Below are 20,717 nucleotides of genomic sequence, written 5' to 3'. Positions count from 1 at the left end.
TTATAATTTCACAACATATATTCAAATAATAATTGATTGGAATGAGTATTGAGAAAAGAAAATGAGATGATCAAAATAGAACATATATAACTATTTAACTTGTCAAGTAATTTTTTCTTTTAAGATTACAAATTTTCTATTATATCTTTTCCTAAAATCTAAAGTCATAAACACTAAATTGTGAATCAAAACAAAATTTTTGCACCAAATTGTGAATCACAACAACCATAACAAAAATAACAAAAACAACCAACAATGAAGGAAAGAAAAGCATGGCTCGCTCCATATTGTCAGTCATTTAAAAAGATCATCTTTCACCAAAAAACCACTCAGAAAAGACGTCAAGCGACGATCTTGCCAAAGGATCAGCAGAAGTTCCTCATGAAGGGTTCGAGTTTTAAAATTATCCGGCAGCATTTTTCAACCACATATTACCCACATTTCCTCCAAATGATAACTCACCCTAAATTGTTTCCAATGATTAACCAAACCTTTAATTGACATAACAGCCATCATCATTATCGTTGCCTCTTGATTGATTGATCCTGATCATTGAAGTTAGTATCGGTCTCCAGGTTGTGATGGTACCCATAATCGCTGTCATGGCTTACACTATCGTATGGTGTCATGTCGTTCAAGGTGTTAGCCTCGCCATAATTTGTGCCATGCCTATCAGCATTTTCATTGCTGTAGCTGCTTGTGTTAAAGCTAGCAGTGGCCCCATAGCTACCTCCAACAAAAGCACCGTTAAAGCTAGCAGTAGGGACTCTATGTTCATCAGCTACAAAGCCCTGGTTATTGCCAACATTAGGGCTGCTGTAGTTTCTATCTATGTAGGCTCCATGGCTTTCTACGTAAATATTACCTCTGTCAACAGCTTCATAACCATCATTTCCTCTAGAGCTATCGCTATAACCAGCTGCACCAGAAAAACTTGGGCCATGACCAGTACGCCTCTGGTCAGCAGCATATGCTACTTTTATAAAGCGGCCATGTAGGTCCTGCAATTTGCGACTAATTCAGCAATAAAGGTAAAAGCACAACAAAGCGAATACTAAAACCAAGTGCATTTACAACCCACTGATCGCCAAAGAAAACCACACTTGAAAAAAATTAACAGTCTCAATTTAATTCGCTTTGACAGTTCTCAAATTTCCTACTAATATATGCCTGTATATGCACTATGTTCAAGGAAGACTCCAGAAAATAGGCCTTAAAAGGGGATAGTTGCAGAGGGAACACTCTCTGTAATAAATGGTGGTCTTAAAATCATTTTTGGGGTGACATAACGCATTTCTACGATCAAAATTTTGGTTCAGTTACAAAATTATCTCACGAATCCTTATTCACTCAAGCTTCACTCATAAGAACAAGAATTATTCAATTTAAGAGTTCAAATAAGAAAAACATATATAAGCTTTAATAATCTGATAACATAATAACTAGTTTTGGAATACAAGTTTTTATTCTAAGTACTTCTTAATAAGAATAGGAATTAAGCTAACAAACTATACTAAAATCGCAATCATGACACAAAACACCGAGTTAATATTTACAATTAAATAATACTAATACGACTACTATAGTACTACCTTTCACTACCATTAGGTAACTATAAACGAGTCGAACCAAAAAAGAAATTTGATTTGAATATTTTTTTTATTTTGGTTTGATTTGGACTAAAATTATTTTGGGAAATTCCACATGGTAACCCCGAGGTTTTGGATTTTCAACGTGAAACCAAAACTTTTAGAAAATCCACACGGTAACCCTGAGGTTTATCAAATTGTTCCATCGTGACCTTTTTTTACATAAAGCGTTACGCAAACGTTAATTTCGAAGCTTTAAGTCTGTTGTACGCCTATTTATGCAGCACATCATTTCAAATGCCATCAGTTTAAACCTTTTTCCCCAAAACATAAATCCTAACTCTACCATCTTTGAGTTTGGGGGAAAAAATATAATTTGGATGAAAGATGATAGATTTAAAGTTTATGTTTTGGGGGAAAATGTTAAAAATGATGCCATTTGAAATGGTGAGTCACAAAAATAGGCGTGCAGCAGCCTTAAAGCTTCAAAATTAACGTTTGCTAACGTTCAACGTGCAAAAAGGTTACGGTGGAACAATTTGGTAAACCTCAAGGTTACCGTGTGGATTTTTTAAAATTTTTGGTTATCACGCGGAAAACCTAAAACCTCAGGGTTACCACGTGGAATTTACCAATTATTTTTATTCATTTTTCGGTTCGGTGATTTTAAAAACCAAACTTTTAGAATTTTGAACTTTTTGAAACCCCAGCCCACTAATTAACAATTAACATATATAACTGGTCCCTCAAATCAAACCCTAAGCATCCCGCCTCACTCTCATTTTCTAATTCATGAACCCTAACCAGCCTCACTCTCCTGTTCAAAGACAAGCCTTAAGCTGCCTCTCCCTCTCATTCTTTGATTCTCACTCAAAACTAAAAAACTCAAAATATTATTTATCTTGTTCTACAAGCATTCATGGAAGACTAAAATATAGTTTTAGTTATGTGTTTTTCCTTTATTTAGTGCTTAGGTTTCTTTTTTTTGGCTGATTTAAATTCTTTTTGTTTGATTATTATGATTGTCAGTTTGATTTTTATCTTGATCTTTATTTTCGCTATTTTGATCTTGGATAGTTATTTTTGATAGTATTGGCTGGTAAAAATTCATTTGTGAGCATTTGACCACTGCACAACTCTCAACAAGAGGAGATAGGGGTGAAGATAAAAAAGAATTGTTATTTTAAATCGATATAATTTGGTACTTATTAATCAGACCGTGATCTTTTATTTGAGACTTACGGGCGTATTTTGAACGTTATATAATGAGTGTATTATTAAGTAGATTATAGTATATATGAGTGTTAACCATTTGAATAATTGTGTAAAATTGTTTCAACAATAGTATTGTCAGCATTTTAATAATTTAGCTTGAGCGTAAAATATTTAATTGGCCTTTAAGTTGAGAGGGTAAGAATGTTCTATTAAATCATTTGTCATGCTGGATTCCCTCTTGAAAATGACCTCAGTTGTCTTATTAAACATCAATATGTAGCGGAAATAAGACAACACAATCAATTTAAGTTGGGAATTCAACATGAGAAATGAATTAACAAAACAAACTTATCCTCTCAACTTATAGACCATATTAAGCCCAAGCTAAATTATTAAGAAGTTGTCAACAATAATGCTGAAACATGCTGGAAATCAAAGGGGTTACAAACAGAAAAATGAAGAACGATTCAGAGAATGTGGATTGCTATTACCACACAGTGATTGAGTATTACAAAAAGCCTTCTTTCGAGAGGAAGGTGCTCTCCCAGTGATACGATGTGTTTGATAAAAATTGCCTCCTCCCCCTCTACCCCATTCTCTTGTTATATAAACAGATTCATAACAAACTTCTCAAGTATGCTCTTAATAAGGTAGCTAGGCTAACAAACTCTTAACAAACTTTCTTCGAGATTTACTATATTACCCCCTACCCTCAAAATTGTAATTATCTCCCAGGTTAGCAACAATTGGTGGCTTAAACCATCTTCTAGAGACTTCTTCTTGGGCCTTCTAGCATAGGTGAAGCGGATATCTGTTTTGGGCTGGTTTCTTGCAATACCTCCTACCCACAGATTCACCTTGTCCTCAAGGTGGAAATTAGGAAATCTGAGGTGGACTTCTTCAAAGGACTCCCAAGTAGCTTCAAAATCTTGCAAACCCTTCCAATGAATCAGGACTTCCATATTAGCTTGAGAATTACGCACCCCAAGCACAGCCCAAGGTTCCACCTCTAACACCAAATCAGCAGTCAATTGGCTAGGAAGATTGGTCGGTTGATGCCCTGCTCCTAAGGCTTTCTTGAGCTGGGAGATGTGAAAAACGGGATGAATTTTGGACCCTGGGGGAAGTATCAATTTATAGGCCACTTGACCAATCCTTTCTAGCACAGAGTACGGTCCATAGAACCGAGGTGAAAGTTTCTCATTAACACGCTTCACTAAGGACTGTTGTCGGTACGGTTGTAGCTTCAAGTAAACCAAATCGCCTACCTGAAAAGAACCCTCCCGTCGCTTCTTATTCTCATATTGCTGCATATATACTTGGGCTTGAACCAGATGAAATTTCAATTCATCCAAAATGGCATCACGTTCTTGCAATTGCGTCTCTACTGATGACACAGTAGTGTGGCCAGCGGAGAATCGAATCAAATGAGGGGGATCCCTGCCATATACGGCCTTGAAGGGGGTGTAATTAGTGGCGGTATGGAAAGAAGTGTTATACCAGTATTCAGCCCATGGTAACCAGCGAGCCCATGTGTGCGGTTTACGATTCACAAAGCATCTCAAATACGACTCTACGCCTTTGTTGACGACCTCAGTTTGGCCATCTGTCTGAGGGTGGTAAGCTGTACTGCGCAGCAGCTGGGTGCCTTGTGATTTGAATAGCTCCGACCAAAAGATACTCAGGAACACCTTGTCCCGATCTGAGACAATGGAGCCGGGTACTCCATGTAACCTCACCACCTCAGATATGAATTTTTGGGCCACGTTCTGAGCAGTATAAGGATGCTTAAGTGGAATGAAATGCCCGTACTTGGTCAGCCTATCTACTACCACGAGTATAGTGTCCCAACCCAAGGACTTGGGTAACTTCTCAATGAAATCCATAGAAACGTCCTCCCAAACCCGCTCAGGAACAGGTAATGGTTGGAGGAGTCCTAAGGGAGACAAAGTGGACAGCTTGTTTTGTTGACAGACATGACAGTGCTGCACATATTTTGCCACGTCTTTCCTCATCCCGAACCAGAACCATTCCTCGGCCAAGCGCTGGTAGGTCTTGAGGTCACCAGCGTGCCCTCCCACCGCGGAATCATGGTATTCTTTGAGTAATTTAGAGGTGAGCTCACACTGCCTTGGTATTACTATCCTCCCTTTATATTTTAAAACCCCATTTTCCAAAGAAAACCATTTTGGTGTCCCTTCTCCCTTTTGAAACTGAGTTACCAATCGTTGCAACGTGGCGTCCTTTGCTATAAAAGCCTGCACGTAATCCCATCGTAATCCACACGATACAACCAGAGCGCTATACGTAACCTCAGGGCTGTGCTGACGTGATAGAGCATCGGCCACTTTGTTTGTAGGACCTGGTTTGTAGTGAATTGCAAAAGTGTACCCCATCAGCTTACTGACCCATCTTTGGTATGCTTGCCCCACCTCTCTTTGTTCCAAGAGGAACTTAAGACTCCACTGATCAGTGCGGACAATGAAATGACGACCCAGCAAGTAATGCCGCCACTTCTCTACTGCAAAGACTATGTCCATGAGTTCTTTTTCATATATAGGTTTACCTCTATTGCGAATGCCCAGAATCTTGCTGTAATATGCAATGGGATGTCCACCTTGTAGTAAAACAGCCCCTAATCCATGCCCGGATGCGTCTGTTTCAATCACAAAAGGAAGAGAAAAATTAGGTGCTGCTAGATAGGAGCATTTACCATGGCCTTTTTAAGAGTGTTGAAGGCTGAAGTGGCTTCATCAGTCCACCCGAAATTCTCCTTGCGCAATTGATCAGTCAAGGGAAACGCAATTTGAGCATACCCCTTGATAAACTTGCGATAGTACCCTGTCAAGCCAAGGAATCCCCGCAGCTGCTTCAGATTCGAGGGGCAAGGCCAATCCAGCATAGCCTGTATTTTGGACGAGTCCACTTCCACTCCAGCTGCCGAGATCACATGACCAAGATATGCCACCCTCTCTTTTCCCACTTCACATTTCTTGAAGTTAGCAAAGAGTTGTTGGTCTGAAAGAACCTGTAGAACTTGAGCTAAGTGTCTCTTGTGTGTCTCAATACAAGGACTATATACCAGTATATCATCAAAGAACACGAGTACGAATTTACGTAGGAACGGCTTGAATACGTCATTCATAAGAGATTGAAATGTGGCTGGAGCGTTGGTGAGCCCAAAAGGCATGACCAAGAACTCGTAATGACCCTCATGGGTACGGAAAGCGGTCTTATGAACATCTGGGAGATAATTACAGTTTTGAGGGTAGGGGGTAATACAGTAAATCTAGAAGAAAGTTTGTTAAGAGTTTGTTAGCCTAGCTACCTTGTTAAGAGCATACTTGAGAAGTTTGTTATGAATCTGTTTATATAACAAGAGAATGGGGTAGAGGGGGAGGAGGCAATTTTTATCAAACACATCGTGTCACTGGGAGAGCACCTTCCTCTCGAAAGAAGGCTTTTTGTAATACTCAATCATTGTGTGGTAATAGCAATCCACATTCTCTGAATCGTTCTTCATTTTTCTGTTTGTAACCCCTTTGATTTCCAGCACCAAACAGCAGATTTGGAACGACTACCGTCAAACTTCCTTTTGTCCACCCCATATCCACTCTTCACAGTATCTTCGACAAATGTGGGTTCAAGTACTAACCCAAATGTTGATCATCTTTCTGGTTTAAAGCCACTGCCAACCTTTCCTACAATTGACACTAAAAAATCCATGTTGGATGCTTCAAATTTGAACTCTTCGGTTCCACCACAAGTTCCCATTACACCTTCGACTGTTGCATCTCAATTTTTAGCAACCTTGCCTATTTCGAATAAGCAGTCATCACAAAATTTTCAGTTACCAACTGAACCTTTACCTTTATGGAACAATGGGGGTGTTTCCTTTGAGTGTTGTCAGCCTCAGCCTGGTGTTTGTCCACTACCTCTACACAGGTCTTCTGCTACAGGAGAGGTCACAGATCGCATTGTAGCTGTTAAAGATCCTTTCAGATCTGAACCTGCCACCTCGCAGCCGTCAATTGGCCATTTTGCGTGTTCTTCATTGGTTCAGCATGGAATCTCTAGCATGCCAGTGTTTAAAGAACTTGTAAAACCAAGAAGCACAAGAGTTTCATCTCTTCTTAAGTCAAGAAACCATCGAGCTCAGCTGTTGGCAGTGAAAGTCAGGAAATATCACCCAAGCACTGATGGGCCGAAGGTGCCTTTCTTTGATCGGGGTGAGGAAACTCAATTTATCAAGGCATATAATTGTGTAGTTCCAAGGGAGAATCCTAGGTCGGTGTTTGCTGCTGCTTCAACTGAGCTAACCTATGCTCGTACTCGCAAAGAACCTCCAATTAAGAATTTAACTGCTGTAGATGATGAGAATGAAAATGCTGAGAAAGACCCAATCAACAGTTCAATCCCTAACTCTCTCAAGGTTGATCAGACTGAAGCCAATGGCAATGCAAAAGAAGCTCACACGCTAATGATTCCAAAGCTCCAACGCCCTGACTACTACACAGAACCCAGCATCGAGAAGATAACATCTATCGAAAGCTGTAATCCTGGATTTTTCTGTCAAGTAAAGGACTTTTTGGTGGGCCGAAAAGGCTATGGCTGGGTGAAATTTTTTGGAGAGACTTCTTCTTGGGCCTTCTAGCATAGGTGAAGCGGATATCTGTTTTGGGCTGGTTTCTTGCAAAACACTTTTACATAAATATCTGAATAGTTAACACTCATTATATATACTATAATCTACTCAAATAAACATTCATTATATAATGTTCAAAATACACCCATAAGCCTCCAATTACTCGAATAAAAAATCACTAAAGTCTGATTGATAACTAATAAACTAAATCTATTGAAGATGACCTTCTAATGTTTTTTTTTTAATTTTCAGCACCAACTCCTCTTTGGTTTGCTTATCGAGAGTTTTGCAGCGGTTAATGCTCACCAATGATATTTTACCAATTAAAATAGCAAACAAAAATAAATATCCAAAATGAAAATAACAAAATCGAAGACTGAGATGAAAACCAAACATACAGTCATGAAAATCAAACAAAAATTAACGAAAAAAATGAAAAACATACAATAAAAACGAAACCTATGCACTAAAAACAAAAAACACAAATTTAAAACTAAAACTAAATTTTACCTACAATTTTGGTCCATGGATGCTTGAAAAACAAGATAAATAATATTTTGAATTGTTCAGTTTTGAGAGGGAGAATCAAAAAATAAGGAGAGGCAGATTAGGGTTCATGAATTAGAGGATGAGAGTGAGGTGGGATACTAAAGGTTTTTGTAAGGGAGAAATTATGTTTTATTTATTTATTGGGATGGGCTTGTTTTAAAAATTTTAAAACTCTAAAATTTCGTTTTCGATTTTATTCGGTTTTTAACATTTGGCCCCATTATTGAACCAAAAACCGAATAAAAAATAAATTTAGTTCAAATTAAACCAAATTTTAAAAATAATCAAACCAAATTTTTTTATTTGGTTCGATTCACCAAATTAGTTATACCCAAGCTAAAATTCAACATATATTTTCAAACTACAAATTTATATTATTAAAGGCTTATAGTTCATCTTTCTTGAAAATGGTGAAGAGAACAGAGGTGCAATATTGCCGAGAGCAAAATCAAATGCTAATAAATAATATTAACATATAGCAGAAAAAGCAAAATATGTTAAAAGAGAAAATTGTCAAATACTACCTAATAAATTTCTTTTTGTCATAAACAACCTAATAAATATTTCTTTGTTAAAGACTACCAAATAATGATTTTCATCCATTGACCGCTAATACCGTTAAGTGTTTTTGTCAAAAACCATCTTTAAAAGTAGTTTTTAACAAAAAATTATAACCGTCAACGGATGAAAACCATTATCTGGTAGTTTTCCACAAAGAAAATTTTCCATTAGGTAGACAAAAAATAAATAGGTAATTTTTGAAAAAAAGAAAGTTTGGTGTGCAGTTTTGACTATTTTCCGAAAATGTTAGTCAGTATGCAGTACCCTTCTATCTAAAGCCTGGATGGCAGCAGATGCCTCTTCAGAAGATGCATAGGAGACAAAGCCAAAGCCTCTTGATCTGCCCGACTCACGATCATATATAACCCTAGCTGCATCAGTGCAAAATGCATATGCCGTAAGATCAAAGTTTGCTGAAATAGCATTAATGACTCAATAAACTGTTTAGATTCAATAACAGTACTTGGATGAGAAGAAAATAACCTTGTTCTCCCCGATAGCCAAGGGGCACTTAGTCTCATGTCAGACCCGAAAATGTTTAGTTACAATTCTATTTGTCGACTCAAACAAGCCATAACGCGAATGGTTCAAAATCAAGTATCCGCAAAAAGGGCACAAAACTTGGGCAGGGGAGCACTATATTAAAATGACATGGTGAAGGGACATAACATCATGAAATATATTCCCAATTACAAAGGTTTTGACAGGAGTTTCTCACCATACAAGTACATAAAACACATTTTAATTTGAACTTATTCACTAGTTTTTGTTGACATCCTAATACAAAACACATTTTTGTGAATGTTGCGAATTTTCTTTTAATTACAATGATTTCTCTAATTAGAAATCCCCTTCTACCACAATATAGAAAATCTCTTGTTTATGGATGCATAATCTGATAGCAACAAAAAACCAGAGGTGTGTCTATCATATAAATTATAAACTATACAACAAAATCTAAAAGACTGGAATGGAAAATCAACACCTCAATTTTTCTTATTACGAAATGAATTTTAGCATATTACAAAAGTGCATACAGGGAAATGATGCATCTATCACATGTAGTGGGTAAATGTCATAGTGATCGACAAAACAATGTGTCATTAAAGTCAATATATAAATGAAAAAGATTTTAGTAGACAAAATAATCGAAAGAGATGGGAGATAAAAATACCTTCAACAACATCACCATAAGGCACAAAAGCTTCTCTCAAGCTATTCTCATCTGTTGCATATGAAAGACCTGAAAAGGCAAACACAATCACATTCATATATGCCATAGTCAAAAAACACACCTCGATAGGATTAGAAGATTTTAATATTCGAAAGAAAAACACAACTTTACATGAAAACAATCTATAAATAATTCACTTTGAATACAATGATTCAAAATTTTGAAGGGAGTGGGAGACTATACCTCCAACGAAAAGTTGCGGGGAAAAGTATCTAATAGCCTGGAAAAATGACGTATTTGGAAACGGGGACTGCAAATTTGGCATTTTTCGTGATGTTTGCTCGAGTATATTACCAATCTTGTTGATAAAAGCCATCCTTGAGTAAGTCTTTATTCTATGGTTTGTCCAGCCTTAAAGAAAAAATGAAACTTTTATAAAACAAGAATTCAGAAGAGTTAAAAAAATTCAACAAGCTTTCTTGGATAGAGTTAATAGTAACAATATTTCATTATCCAATGCCAATACTACCTCCCATGTAAGTAGAGAAAATGTACACAACCTTACCTTGTTCTCGATAACAAAAAGTTTATTTATGTCTGACTTTTGTTAGCAAATAACATGTGCAACTTCACATACATAAAAATACACATACCATGAGCCACTAAATATAGTTCATTATATACAAAAAGAAAGAACAATAGATCTTTGGTCCATAATAAATGGACAATTATAGAGTTAATAGAAATTAAAACAATAATTATTGAGGTATCTATGTAGCATCGACCATTCATATGCACTACTTTGAGTCCTCGAAGAGTTTAGGGGGGTTCAAATGTACACTACCTCAACTCTTCTCGATAACAAAATAATATGTTTCCTAATGACCCTTGTAGCAAATAACATGTGCAACTTCACACACATCAAAAAGGCACATACTATGAACCACTATAGTATAGTACATTATGTATGAAGCAAAAGAACTATATATCTAGTTCCATAAAAAATGGACAATTATAGAGTTAATAACAATTACTACGATAATTATTGAGGCTCCTATGTAGCATCGGCCCAAAATCACCTTTAAAATTCATATGCACTGCTTGGAGTCCTTGAACATGGCTATGAGCTCTTGTAAAAACAAATTTACACTAATGCGTAAGCACTTGCCATCCTGTTTAAAAAAACACGTAGGTTTACTCCTTGGGGGACCTAATCAAATTCTAAAAAACAAATAAAATATTATAATTTTTAAGAATACATAGAAATAGTAAGGGAGATCAATTGCTAAATGACAAAGAAGGATGTAGTTTTAGGTGTGAGTGATGAACCCATTAAAAAATGTTTTAAAATTTTGATAGCTCAAAGACTACAATTTGTGTTAACATGTCAATAGCGAAACTTGGGGCAAACATTAAGGGGTAAAGTTTTGAACTCTTGACCTGTTATTTTAAAAAAATTTACTAATATGCCGACACTCATTATACATTAATAAGGTGGCACTATAAATATTATACCAGTATAAAAAGTACACTACAAAAAAATATTAGGATTGCACTAAATTGCCACGAACATTACAATTTTTTTATATTACACCTCCAATCTGAAGATCTTAGGTCCGCCACTAACTTCAAAAATGTTGAGTCATTACATCAATCAAACATACCTCTGTTTGGGTACATGTGATTTTTGTAATTCCTAAAATCATAGTTATCTGAGAAGGTGTTTTGTTGTATAGAGATCTTATTATCTGCCACAATCTAATAGTATCAAATTAATAAGATCAATAAGTGGGAGAACATCAGGTGACCGTTAGTGAAGATGTTGTTACAAAAACAACCAAGATTGAATATTCAAGATCAGTAATCCAAAGTAAGTGAGAGATTGATGATGTAATGCATTAAATTGGATGGTTTAAATGGACGGAAACCACTAAGGTGTTGTATGATAGGAGTTTTTGAAGGAATATGTCCGTACACATTTCCGACAATTACTAAATATAAATATATAGGATATTTATGAAGATAATAAAGTTAATTATTATTAGTAATTATATTTGCTTGCTAGAGAATAAATATAATTGGTGGGTCAATAATAATTGGACCACAACTAATATAATTAATCCTATAAGGTCTTACAAAAGAATCAATTGAACGATAAATGACTCGGGCCCATTAGGAGTATGGGCTTGCGATCCAATTAGGTTAACAAAAGAATCGGTTTCTTTTGACCTAGGTTACTAGTATTATATGAGGATATAATGCTAGTAGTGGAGAAGTGGGGATAATGGGGTTGTGAGTGTTAATGATATTTTTAATTTAAACTCTCACTCTCAATTATTCATACACACACACAGAAACAAAAACCAGTAAAAGCAAGAGAAACAATACTCTTCCGTTCTAGCAAACGTTGGTATTCAATTGATTCTGGTAGACTGAATAGAGGAGCAACGTTTGAGGCTCTCCATATTATCTTATCGCGTTAATTTCGTGGATTTCACGCTACAAAGGTAATATAGACTAATCCTTTTATATGATTCATATGTCTGATTATGTTTATGATCCTGAGATAGATGTTAGGGAAGTGTTTCCTGAAATTCCGCTTTAAGCATCCATCGAACCCAACAGTGGTATCAGCTAAGCCTAATTCATAATATTCATATGATCTATATTTCTCTGGAAAGTAATACAACCGTTTTTTTTTTCATGAAAATAAGATATATTATGTTAACTGTCTGAAAGTTATTCATAATATTCAATTTCAATTGGATTGAAATATAAATGCGAAAAACTTGTTTTTCCTGATATTTGAAGCCATTCATGCCAAATATTGTATATCAATTCGAATTTGTTCGAATTCATCAAACAAAAAAATTAAAAAAAAATTTAAAAAAAAAAATCAGTTTTTTTTTATGAAGATTCGATATTTGTGTTAATTGTCTTGGGGCTTTGATTATTCACGAAATCCAAACAATGAAATGAAACACAAAATTTGATCATTGTTATTGTGTTTCTCGTAATGGTATTCAAGTGTTTTGGATCGAAAATGCTTATACCCTAATTTTTTCCCCAATTCAATTTTAATTGTTAAAACACAAAATTTGTTCAATTAAATTGAAATTTAAATGCAAAAACTTGTTTTCCCTAAAATTTGTAGCAATTCTGTACAAAGATTGTATATCAATTCGAATATGTTCGAATTCATCAAAAAAAAAAAAAAAAAAAAACAGAAAAACCGAAAACAAACCGGGATGTATGCGCAGGCCACGAGCTGTCTATGGTGGCTTAGTGGCCGGAGGGAGGCGGGCTGCTGGCGGCTGCTGGGTTCCGTTCTAAGCCTCTGTGTTCCTTCTTCCATTAACATGAAGGATGAAGTTTTTTTTTTTAAATAATGAAGATGGTTCCAGACTTTGGTTTTGCTCTTATTCAAGAGTATGCGGCTTCGTTTTTTTTTGGAATTTTTTTTTGTTTTTTTTTTTTTTAATGTGCATATAACTATTTATAGAGTTTTAATTGAATTTAAACAGTTTTTTTTTCCCTAAAAATTTCTTACTTAAATTAGTTAAGTTTGACTCAACATAAGAATATTTTATATGCTAATTGTTATGACCATTTAGTTTGATATATTGTATAGTTAAAGCTGTTTATAATATTTGATATTATTTTGACATGTGATGACTAGTATGGCCCAAAACAAAATTTATATATAAAATTAGGAAAGTATATACGATCTGCGAATCGTTTGTTTTGAATGTAAGTATATACGATCTGCGAATCGTTTGTTTTGAATGTAATTAAATACGATCTGCGCATCGTTAATTTTTTTTTATTATTCAAAGTATGTAATCACAAATGAAAGGAGTTTCAAGGAAGGTGATCAATGGAGATTCATGGAAGCTTCATGAAGTTTTTTTTAGGGGCCATACTAGATCATCTTTTATTCATGCTTTTATTTGCTTTGAGCGTTTATTTTATTTTGGTCTTTGCTTGCATAAGTTAATGTATTGGTTAAATATGCTATGTGTTCACTTAATATTAACCATGTTAATTAACTTGAATCCCCATAAATAATATTGAGTTTTATTGTTTTTCCAAACAACACCTATAAGCCTTTGATAATGAATAATACATTCTGCCAAAGCGAGGTATTGCTCATAATTCTTGGGATATGGGGTAAATTTTTTTTTGAAAATTTACAGGTTCATGTTTGGTTTCATTCAACAAAATCATCAAAAACAAAGTTTTGGATTTTGAAACTAAGAGATAGGATTGAACAAGTATTATCAATCTATCTACTAAGAATTATAATTAGTTATAATTAGTAAAACGTTTACTTACCTTAACTACTATAGTTAAAGGCAGGGCCAAAGTCCGTTTAACTGTAGTGGGAGAGGATCTTAGTTGTTATTTATTCAAAAGGGGATTTTAAAATTTTGAATAAATTATTAAACTTGTTTAATTACTGCTTATTGATAGACTATTAATTTTACTTTATTACATTGTTGTAGAAATCATGTCTGGTTCAACTAACAACAACACTCCTGCTTTTAACTTGCGTTGTGTCTTGGAAAAAGACAAATTGAATGCAAACAACTTCCTTGAATGGGAAATGGTTGTGAGAATTGTTCTCAGAGCTGAAGGAAGGGAAAGTGTTCTTGACACTCCACTCCCTGAACCCCTGCCAGAAACTGCAACAGTTGCAGAGAAAAGAGCTAGGCAAAATCTCGAGGCCAATTCTGTGCAAGTAACATGTCTGATGCTTGCTTGCATGGAACATGATTTTCAAAAACGTTTTAACAATCTTGATGCCTACACAATAATCCAGCAACTTAGAACAATGTTCGAAAAGAATGCTCGATTAGAGAGATTTGAAGCTGGCCACTTTTGGAATGCAAACTGGGCAAGGGAAAACCCGTCGGACCCCATGTGTTCGCCTTAATAGGGCATTTTCAAGTCATGGAAAAGTTGGGTTTTCCTTATCCCAAAGAGCTGGCCACTGATATTGTGATCAGATCCTTGCCAGAAACTTTTGATGCTTTCAGATTAAATTTTTACATGCAAGAAAGGGAAGCAACCTTGCCAGAATTGCATGGTATGCTTATTCAGGCTGAAAGGAGCTTACCTTCTGAACCCGCACTGAAAGATGTGCTCATGGTCAGAAAGAATAAAAAGTTCAAGAAGAAAGGGGTTCCTAAATGGAATGGCAATGGTAAGGTAGTTACCACTAATGCCTCTCCCAGACCAAAGGCTACTCCAAAGGCTAAAGTAGCAGCACTACATGAGTGCTACCACTGCCACAAGATTGGCCATTGGAAGAGGAACTGCCCCGTCTATCTAGAAGAAAAAAAGTCTGGTGCTTTATCTTCAGGTATATATGTTATTGAAATTAATTTAGCGACTTCGGCTTCTTGGGTATTTGATACTGCTTGTGGGTCTCACATTACTAGTAATGTGCAGGGTCTAAAAAGAAGTAGAAGCTTGAGCAAAGGTGAGGTGGATCTCCGAGTCGGAAATGGAGCAAGAGTTGCTGCTTTAGCTGTTGGAGTTTATATTTTAACATTACCCTCTGGTTTAATTTTAGAACTAAATAATTGTTATTATGTTCCTGCCATCACCAAGAACATTATTTCAATTCCGGTTTTGGACACGGAAGGTTTTTCATTTACTATTAAGAATAATTGTTGTTCTGCATATTTAAATGATATGTTCTATGTTTCAGCTAAATTATTAAATGGGTTGTATGTGCTAGACTTAGAAACTCACATCTATAACATAGACAGCAAGAAACGTAAAACAAATGATTCAAACCCCACTAACCTATGGCATTGTCGATTAGGCCACATAAGTTCAAAACGCATAGAGAAACTTCATAAAGATGGAATTCTAAAATCATTTGATTTTGAATCATTTGGTGTTTGCGAGTTTTGTTTGATGGGAAAAATGACAAAGTCACCTTTCACAGGTACAAGTGAAAGGGCCAATGACCTCTTAGCTCTCATACATACTGATGTATGTGGACCTATGAGCACCATGGCTCGGGGTGGTTACAGCTACTTTATAACCTTTACTGATGATGTAAGCAGATATGGATATGTTTACCTCATGAGACATAAGTCGGAGTCCTTTGAAAAGTTCAAGGAATTTCAAAATGAAGTAGAGAACCAACTTGGGAAGAAAATAAAAGCATTACGATCCGATCGTGGTGATGAATACTTGTCTCACGAGTTTGATGATCATTTGAAAAATCGAGGCATACTCTCACAATTGACTCCACCAGGAACACCACAATTAAATGGCGTCTCTGAGAGGAGGAATCGAACTCTATTAGATATGGTTCGATCAGTGATGAGTCTTGCTGATCTTCCTATTTCATTTTGGGGATTTGCATTGGATACAGCTGCATTCACACTTAATAGAGCACCTACCAAAGCAGTGGAAAAGACACCATATGAGATGTGGACGGGAAAAGTTCCGAAGTTGTCTTTTCTAAGGATTTGGGGTTGCGAAGCTTATGTAAAACGTTTAATATCTGATAAACTAGCACCTAAATCTGACAAATGTCTTTTTGTGGGTTACCCAAAAAAGACAAAGGGATACTACTTCTACAACCAAAGCGAAAACAAAGTATTTGTTGCTCGCAATGGTGTTTTTCTAGAACAGGAATTTATTTCTAGAAAAACAAGTGGGAGTAATGTATATCTCGAAGAAGTTCGAGATGAGCAACAAATGGATAAGGTTAACACCTCATCAGAGGCGCCCCAGCATGATAATGCCCAGGAGGAAATGCATTCAACACACTTACCTCCTACCGCCCCAAGTGGAGAAAATCCACGCGAAGTCACTCTACTTAATGAGGCAGAAACTTCTCTTGTTGTTCCCCTACGTAAGTCTAGTAGGACAATAATTCCGTCAAGAAGATATATTGATTTCCTTTTGACAGAAAACTCTGAAATAACCATGTTAGAATCAGAAGAGCCTACTAGTCACAAAGATGCTTTGGAGAGTCCTGACTCCGAAAAATGGCTTGAAGCCATGAAATCTGAAATGGATTCCATGTCTGAAAATCAAGTTTGGGACTTGGTTGATTTGCCTGATGGGGTAAAACCCATTGGATGGAAATGGATTTTCAAACTGAAAACAGACAAGGATGGAAACATTAGTGTTTTCAAAGCAAGGTTGGTAGCAAAAGGGTTCAAACAAATTCATGGTATAGACTATGATGAAACTTTTTCTCCAGTAGCCATGCTAAAATCCATTAGGATAATCCTTGCGATAGCTGCCTTTCATGACTTTGAAATATGGCAAATGGACGTCAAAACTGCCTTTTTGAATGGGTTCTTAAAAGAGGATGTGTACATGACACAACCACAAGGTTTTGAAGATCCGAAAAATCCAAGGAAAGTATGCAAGCTTAAGAGATCCATTTATGGATTGAAGCAAGCATCAAGGAGTTGGAACCTTAGATTTGATGAGGCAGTCAAAGAGTTTGGCTTTCTCAGAAATGAAGAGGAATCTTGTGTATACAAGAAGTTAAGTGGGAGTAATATCACTTTTCTGGTCTTGTATGTAGATGACATACTCCTCATTGGGAATAACAAAAACATACTTGAGTCGGTCAAGCAATGGCTTAAAAGTCATTTCTCCATGAAAGACCTGGGAGAGGCTGAGTACATACTGGGAATAAAGATCTATAGGGATAGATCGAGGAGACTTATTGGACTAAATCAAGAGACTTACATAGATAAGATTCTCACAAAGTTCAAAATGGAAAGCTCCAAAAGAGGGTTTATTCCTATGCAACATGGCATTAAACTTTGCAAGACTATGTGCCCATCGAGTTCAGAAGAGTTCAAGCGTATGAATAATGTTCCTTATGCTTCTGCAATAGGATCAATCATGTACGCTATGATATGTACTCGACCAGATGTTGCATTTGCTTTGAGTATGTGCAGCAGATACCAGTCCAATCCAGGAGATGCACACTGGATAGCAGCGAAAAATATCCTCAAGTACTTAAGAAGGACAAAGGATAAATTTCTGGTATATGGCGGAGCTAATGAGTTGTTTGTCACTGGATACACTGATGCAAGCTTCCAAACTGACAAAGATGACTTCCGATCCCAATCTGGTTTCATATTTTGTCTGAATGGAGGAGCTGTGAGCTGGAAGAGCTCCAAGCAGAGTTCAGTTGCAGATTCTACAACAGAGGCTGAGTACATAGCAGCAGCTGAAGCAGCAAAAGAGGTTGTTTGGATTAAAAAGTTCATTAGTGAACTGGGTGTAGTTCCTAGCATTGAGAATGGCATCAAGTTGTATTGTGATAACGAAGGTGCTATTGCTCAATCCAAGGAACCTAGATCTCACCAAAAATCTAAACATGTTGAAAGAAAATTCCATCTTATTCGAGAAATTGTTGGAAGACAGGATGTAATAATAAGTAGAGTTGATACCACGGATAACATAGCAGATCCGTTGACTAAACCACTCCCTCAGCCGAAGCATGAGTGCCATACTAGGTCCATGGGGCTTAAGCATATAGGAGAATGTCTTTAGGTTGTTTACTTCATGTTTACAATTATAAAGAATTATGTTTACCATATGTTTGGAATGTTTATCAATAATATAAATAGTTTGTTTCTTATTTAATTGCTTGGTTTAGTATTAAATAAAATGTCCATATAATTTGTGTTTTCAATAGGATTATTGGAAACGTTTCGATAATGGAACCCTATAAGTGAACTGAAATCACAATTTATATAATGTCCCTAATCTAAATCACTAAATTGGACATAAGTGGTTTATTAAAGATTAGCATGTAATTAATTGATAGCTCGGTTCCATGGGCTATGGAAACATAGAGATGTTTAATCGATTACATGGATGCATACCTGATGCATTGAGACTTGACCTAATCTGATTCGAAAGGGCAGAATCGAATCCTTATATTTAGTGGATTCCTTAGACATGAGTATGTCTTAATCACTACGAAATAATTAGTTTAACCTTGACGCTGTTAAACGTCGTGCTGTAAAAGGAGGCTATAAAGGCAGTGATCAGGTGGGCTAAGAATTGAGTGAGAGTTATGGTCATACAAGAATGAATAAGTCCTCCTATGTGATAGGATTGGTGTGTAGGCCTCTTGATGAGCGAGAATTGAAAATTGCATGGCCATGCGGGATAAGATTAAATGGTTAATCCTTAGTTGAACAATTCGAACTCAGAGATCAAGAAACATAATTTGAGAAATAACACTGTGTTGTCAAATTTCACATTAAGTGGCTTAAGGAATTTATAATTGTGCAATTGTCTTCGGACAAGAGGGAGATTGAAGGAATATGTCCGTAGACATTTCCGACAATTACTAAATATAAATATATAGGATATTTATGAAGATAATAAAGTTAATTATTATTAGTAATTATATTTGCTTGCTAGAGAATAAATATAATTGGTGGGTCAATAATAATTGGACCACAACTAATATAATTAATCCTATAAGGTCTTACAAAAGAATCAATTGAACGATAAATGACTCGGGCCCATTAGGAGTATGGGCTTGCGATCCAATTAGGTTAACAAAAGAATCGGTTTCTTTTGACCTAGGTTACTAGTATTATATGAGGATATAATGCTAGTAGTGGAGAAGTGGGGATAATGGGGTTGTGAGTGTTAATGATATTTTTAATTTAAACTCTCACTCTCAATTATTCATACACACACACAGAAACAAAAACCAGTAAAAGCAAGAGAAACAATACTCTTCCGTTCTAGCAAACGTTGGTATTCAATTGATTCTGGTGGAGCAACGTTTGAGGCTCTCCATATTATCTTATCGCGTTAATTTCGTGGATTTCACGCTACAAAGGTAATATAGACTAATCCTTTTATATGATTCATATGTCTGATTATGCTTATGATCCTGAGATAGATGTTAGGGAAGTGTTTCCTGAAATTCCGCTTTAAGCATCCATCGAACCCAACAGTTTTCCGACTCCATTAAAAGGTAAATTCTATCGAGTTATACTTCAGCCCACCTTGTTGTGCGGGATAGAATGTTGGCTAGTTAGAAATTATATGAGCATTAATGGATGAATCTAATAGTATCCATAAACTTATTTTTGGGTTGCTAAATCAAGAGTTTATGGATCATTTAAAATATTTGCTATTTTTAATATTTAAACCTCACTTGTCTCAATAAGCTCTCACATTGAAAAGGAGAAATACAGCTATTAAAAAGAAATGAATCGGAAGATAAACAGTACATTTCAATTTGAAAGACAAGCATATTCTCATTCTCTACATTCTTTATATCCTGTAAACAACCAACCTAGGTATTTAATCATGTACCACCCTTTAAATAGTATCTTTGTTGACCTACAATCTTAAGGTAAATCCACAATTCCACTATATAAACAATTAATCATATAATTTCTCCAATCTTTGAACAACAAGATGACTAACAAATAACAACAAGAAGAAGTAGGTTGAAAGAGCAATGAAAGTGGCGACAGACAACAGGACCAGAAATGGAGAGAAGGAAAGAGGGGCGGTATACATACCTTTTCAATGGGATTCTTCTTCTTCTTCTTCTTCAGTTCTTCTGGAACAAAATATACCCAAATCCCAAAGTGAGCAAAACGGGAAAGGGTTTTAGGAGGATTTATCAGTTTTTGTTATGTAGACTAGAGCAGAGTGTTTTATAAATTAGCTCGTCTTATACGTGAGAAAGGGTTTTATAAACGGTAATTAGTTTATTTTTGTAATTAATTATTTTAAAATCTTAAGTTATTACATAAATTTTATCTTACTAAATTTGTTTTGTGTGTGTTTGGTGGAAAAATTAAAAAAAATTGAATAAATTAATATTTTACAAAAAACTGAAAAAAATGGATGAATAATATAAAAAGTAACATAAATATAAGAATAAAAAAATTTATAAGAAAGTGGGTCAAGTATAAAAAAATTAATTTGATGTAAATTTGGTAGA

General features: G+C 35.6%; 1 protein-coding gene across 2 annotated transcripts; it reads right to left on the bottom strand.

Moving 5' to 3' along the window:
- Positions 1 to 64: 64 nt before the first annotated feature.
- LOC130801834 (glycine-rich RNA-binding protein 4, mitochondrial-like) lies at positions 65 to 20,428 on the bottom strand. 2 transcript variants are annotated; one of them, XM_057665738.1, is made up of 6 exons: positions 20,290 to 20,417; positions 10,813 to 10,905; positions 9,977 to 10,144; positions 9,734 to 9,802; positions 8,824 to 8,930; positions 65 to 1,001 (listed from the first exon to the last, which is right to left on the bottom strand). In XM_057665738.1, exons 2-6 carry the CDS (start codon positions 10,823 to 10,825, stop codon positions 519 to 521), a joined length of 840 nt encoding a protein of 279 aa, XP_057521721.1. In that variant the 5' UTR covers positions 10,826 to 10,905; positions 20,290 to 20,417; the 3' UTR covers positions 65 to 518. The 2 variants fall into 2 exon arrangements, with proteins under 2 accessions (XP_057521721.1, XP_057521722.1); XM_057665739.1 differs by lacking the exon at positions 10,813 to 10,905 and having other exon boundaries at positions 20,290 to 20,428.
- Between the last annotated feature and the right edge of the window lie 289 nt (positions 20,429 to 20,717).

This window comes from Amaranthus tricolor, chromosome 15, assembly GCF_026212465.1.
Source record: "Amaranthus tricolor cultivar Red isolate AtriRed21 chromosome 15, ASM2621246v1, whole genome shotgun sequence".
In the NCBI taxonomy this organism is placed as follows: domain Eukaryota; kingdom Viridiplantae; phylum Streptophyta; class Magnoliopsida; order Caryophyllales; family Amaranthaceae; genus Amaranthus; species Amaranthus tricolor.
The sequence above is the reverse complement of the archived record's forward strand: the minus strand, read 5'-3'. Positions and strand labels throughout refer to the sequence as shown.

Bases quoted from the DNA above. Each gene is read 5' to 3' on its own strand.
- LOC130801834 (XM_057665738.1), bottom strand. The intron at 9,803-9,976 runs GTATAGTCTCCC...TTGCCTTTTCAG, and splicing joins CCCGCAACTTTTCGTTGGAG to GTCTTTCATATGCAACAGAT. The intron at 1,002-8,823 runs GTACTGCATACT...CGCAAATTGCAG, and splicing joins TCCAGGCTTTAGATAGAAGG to GACCTACATGGCCGCTTTAT.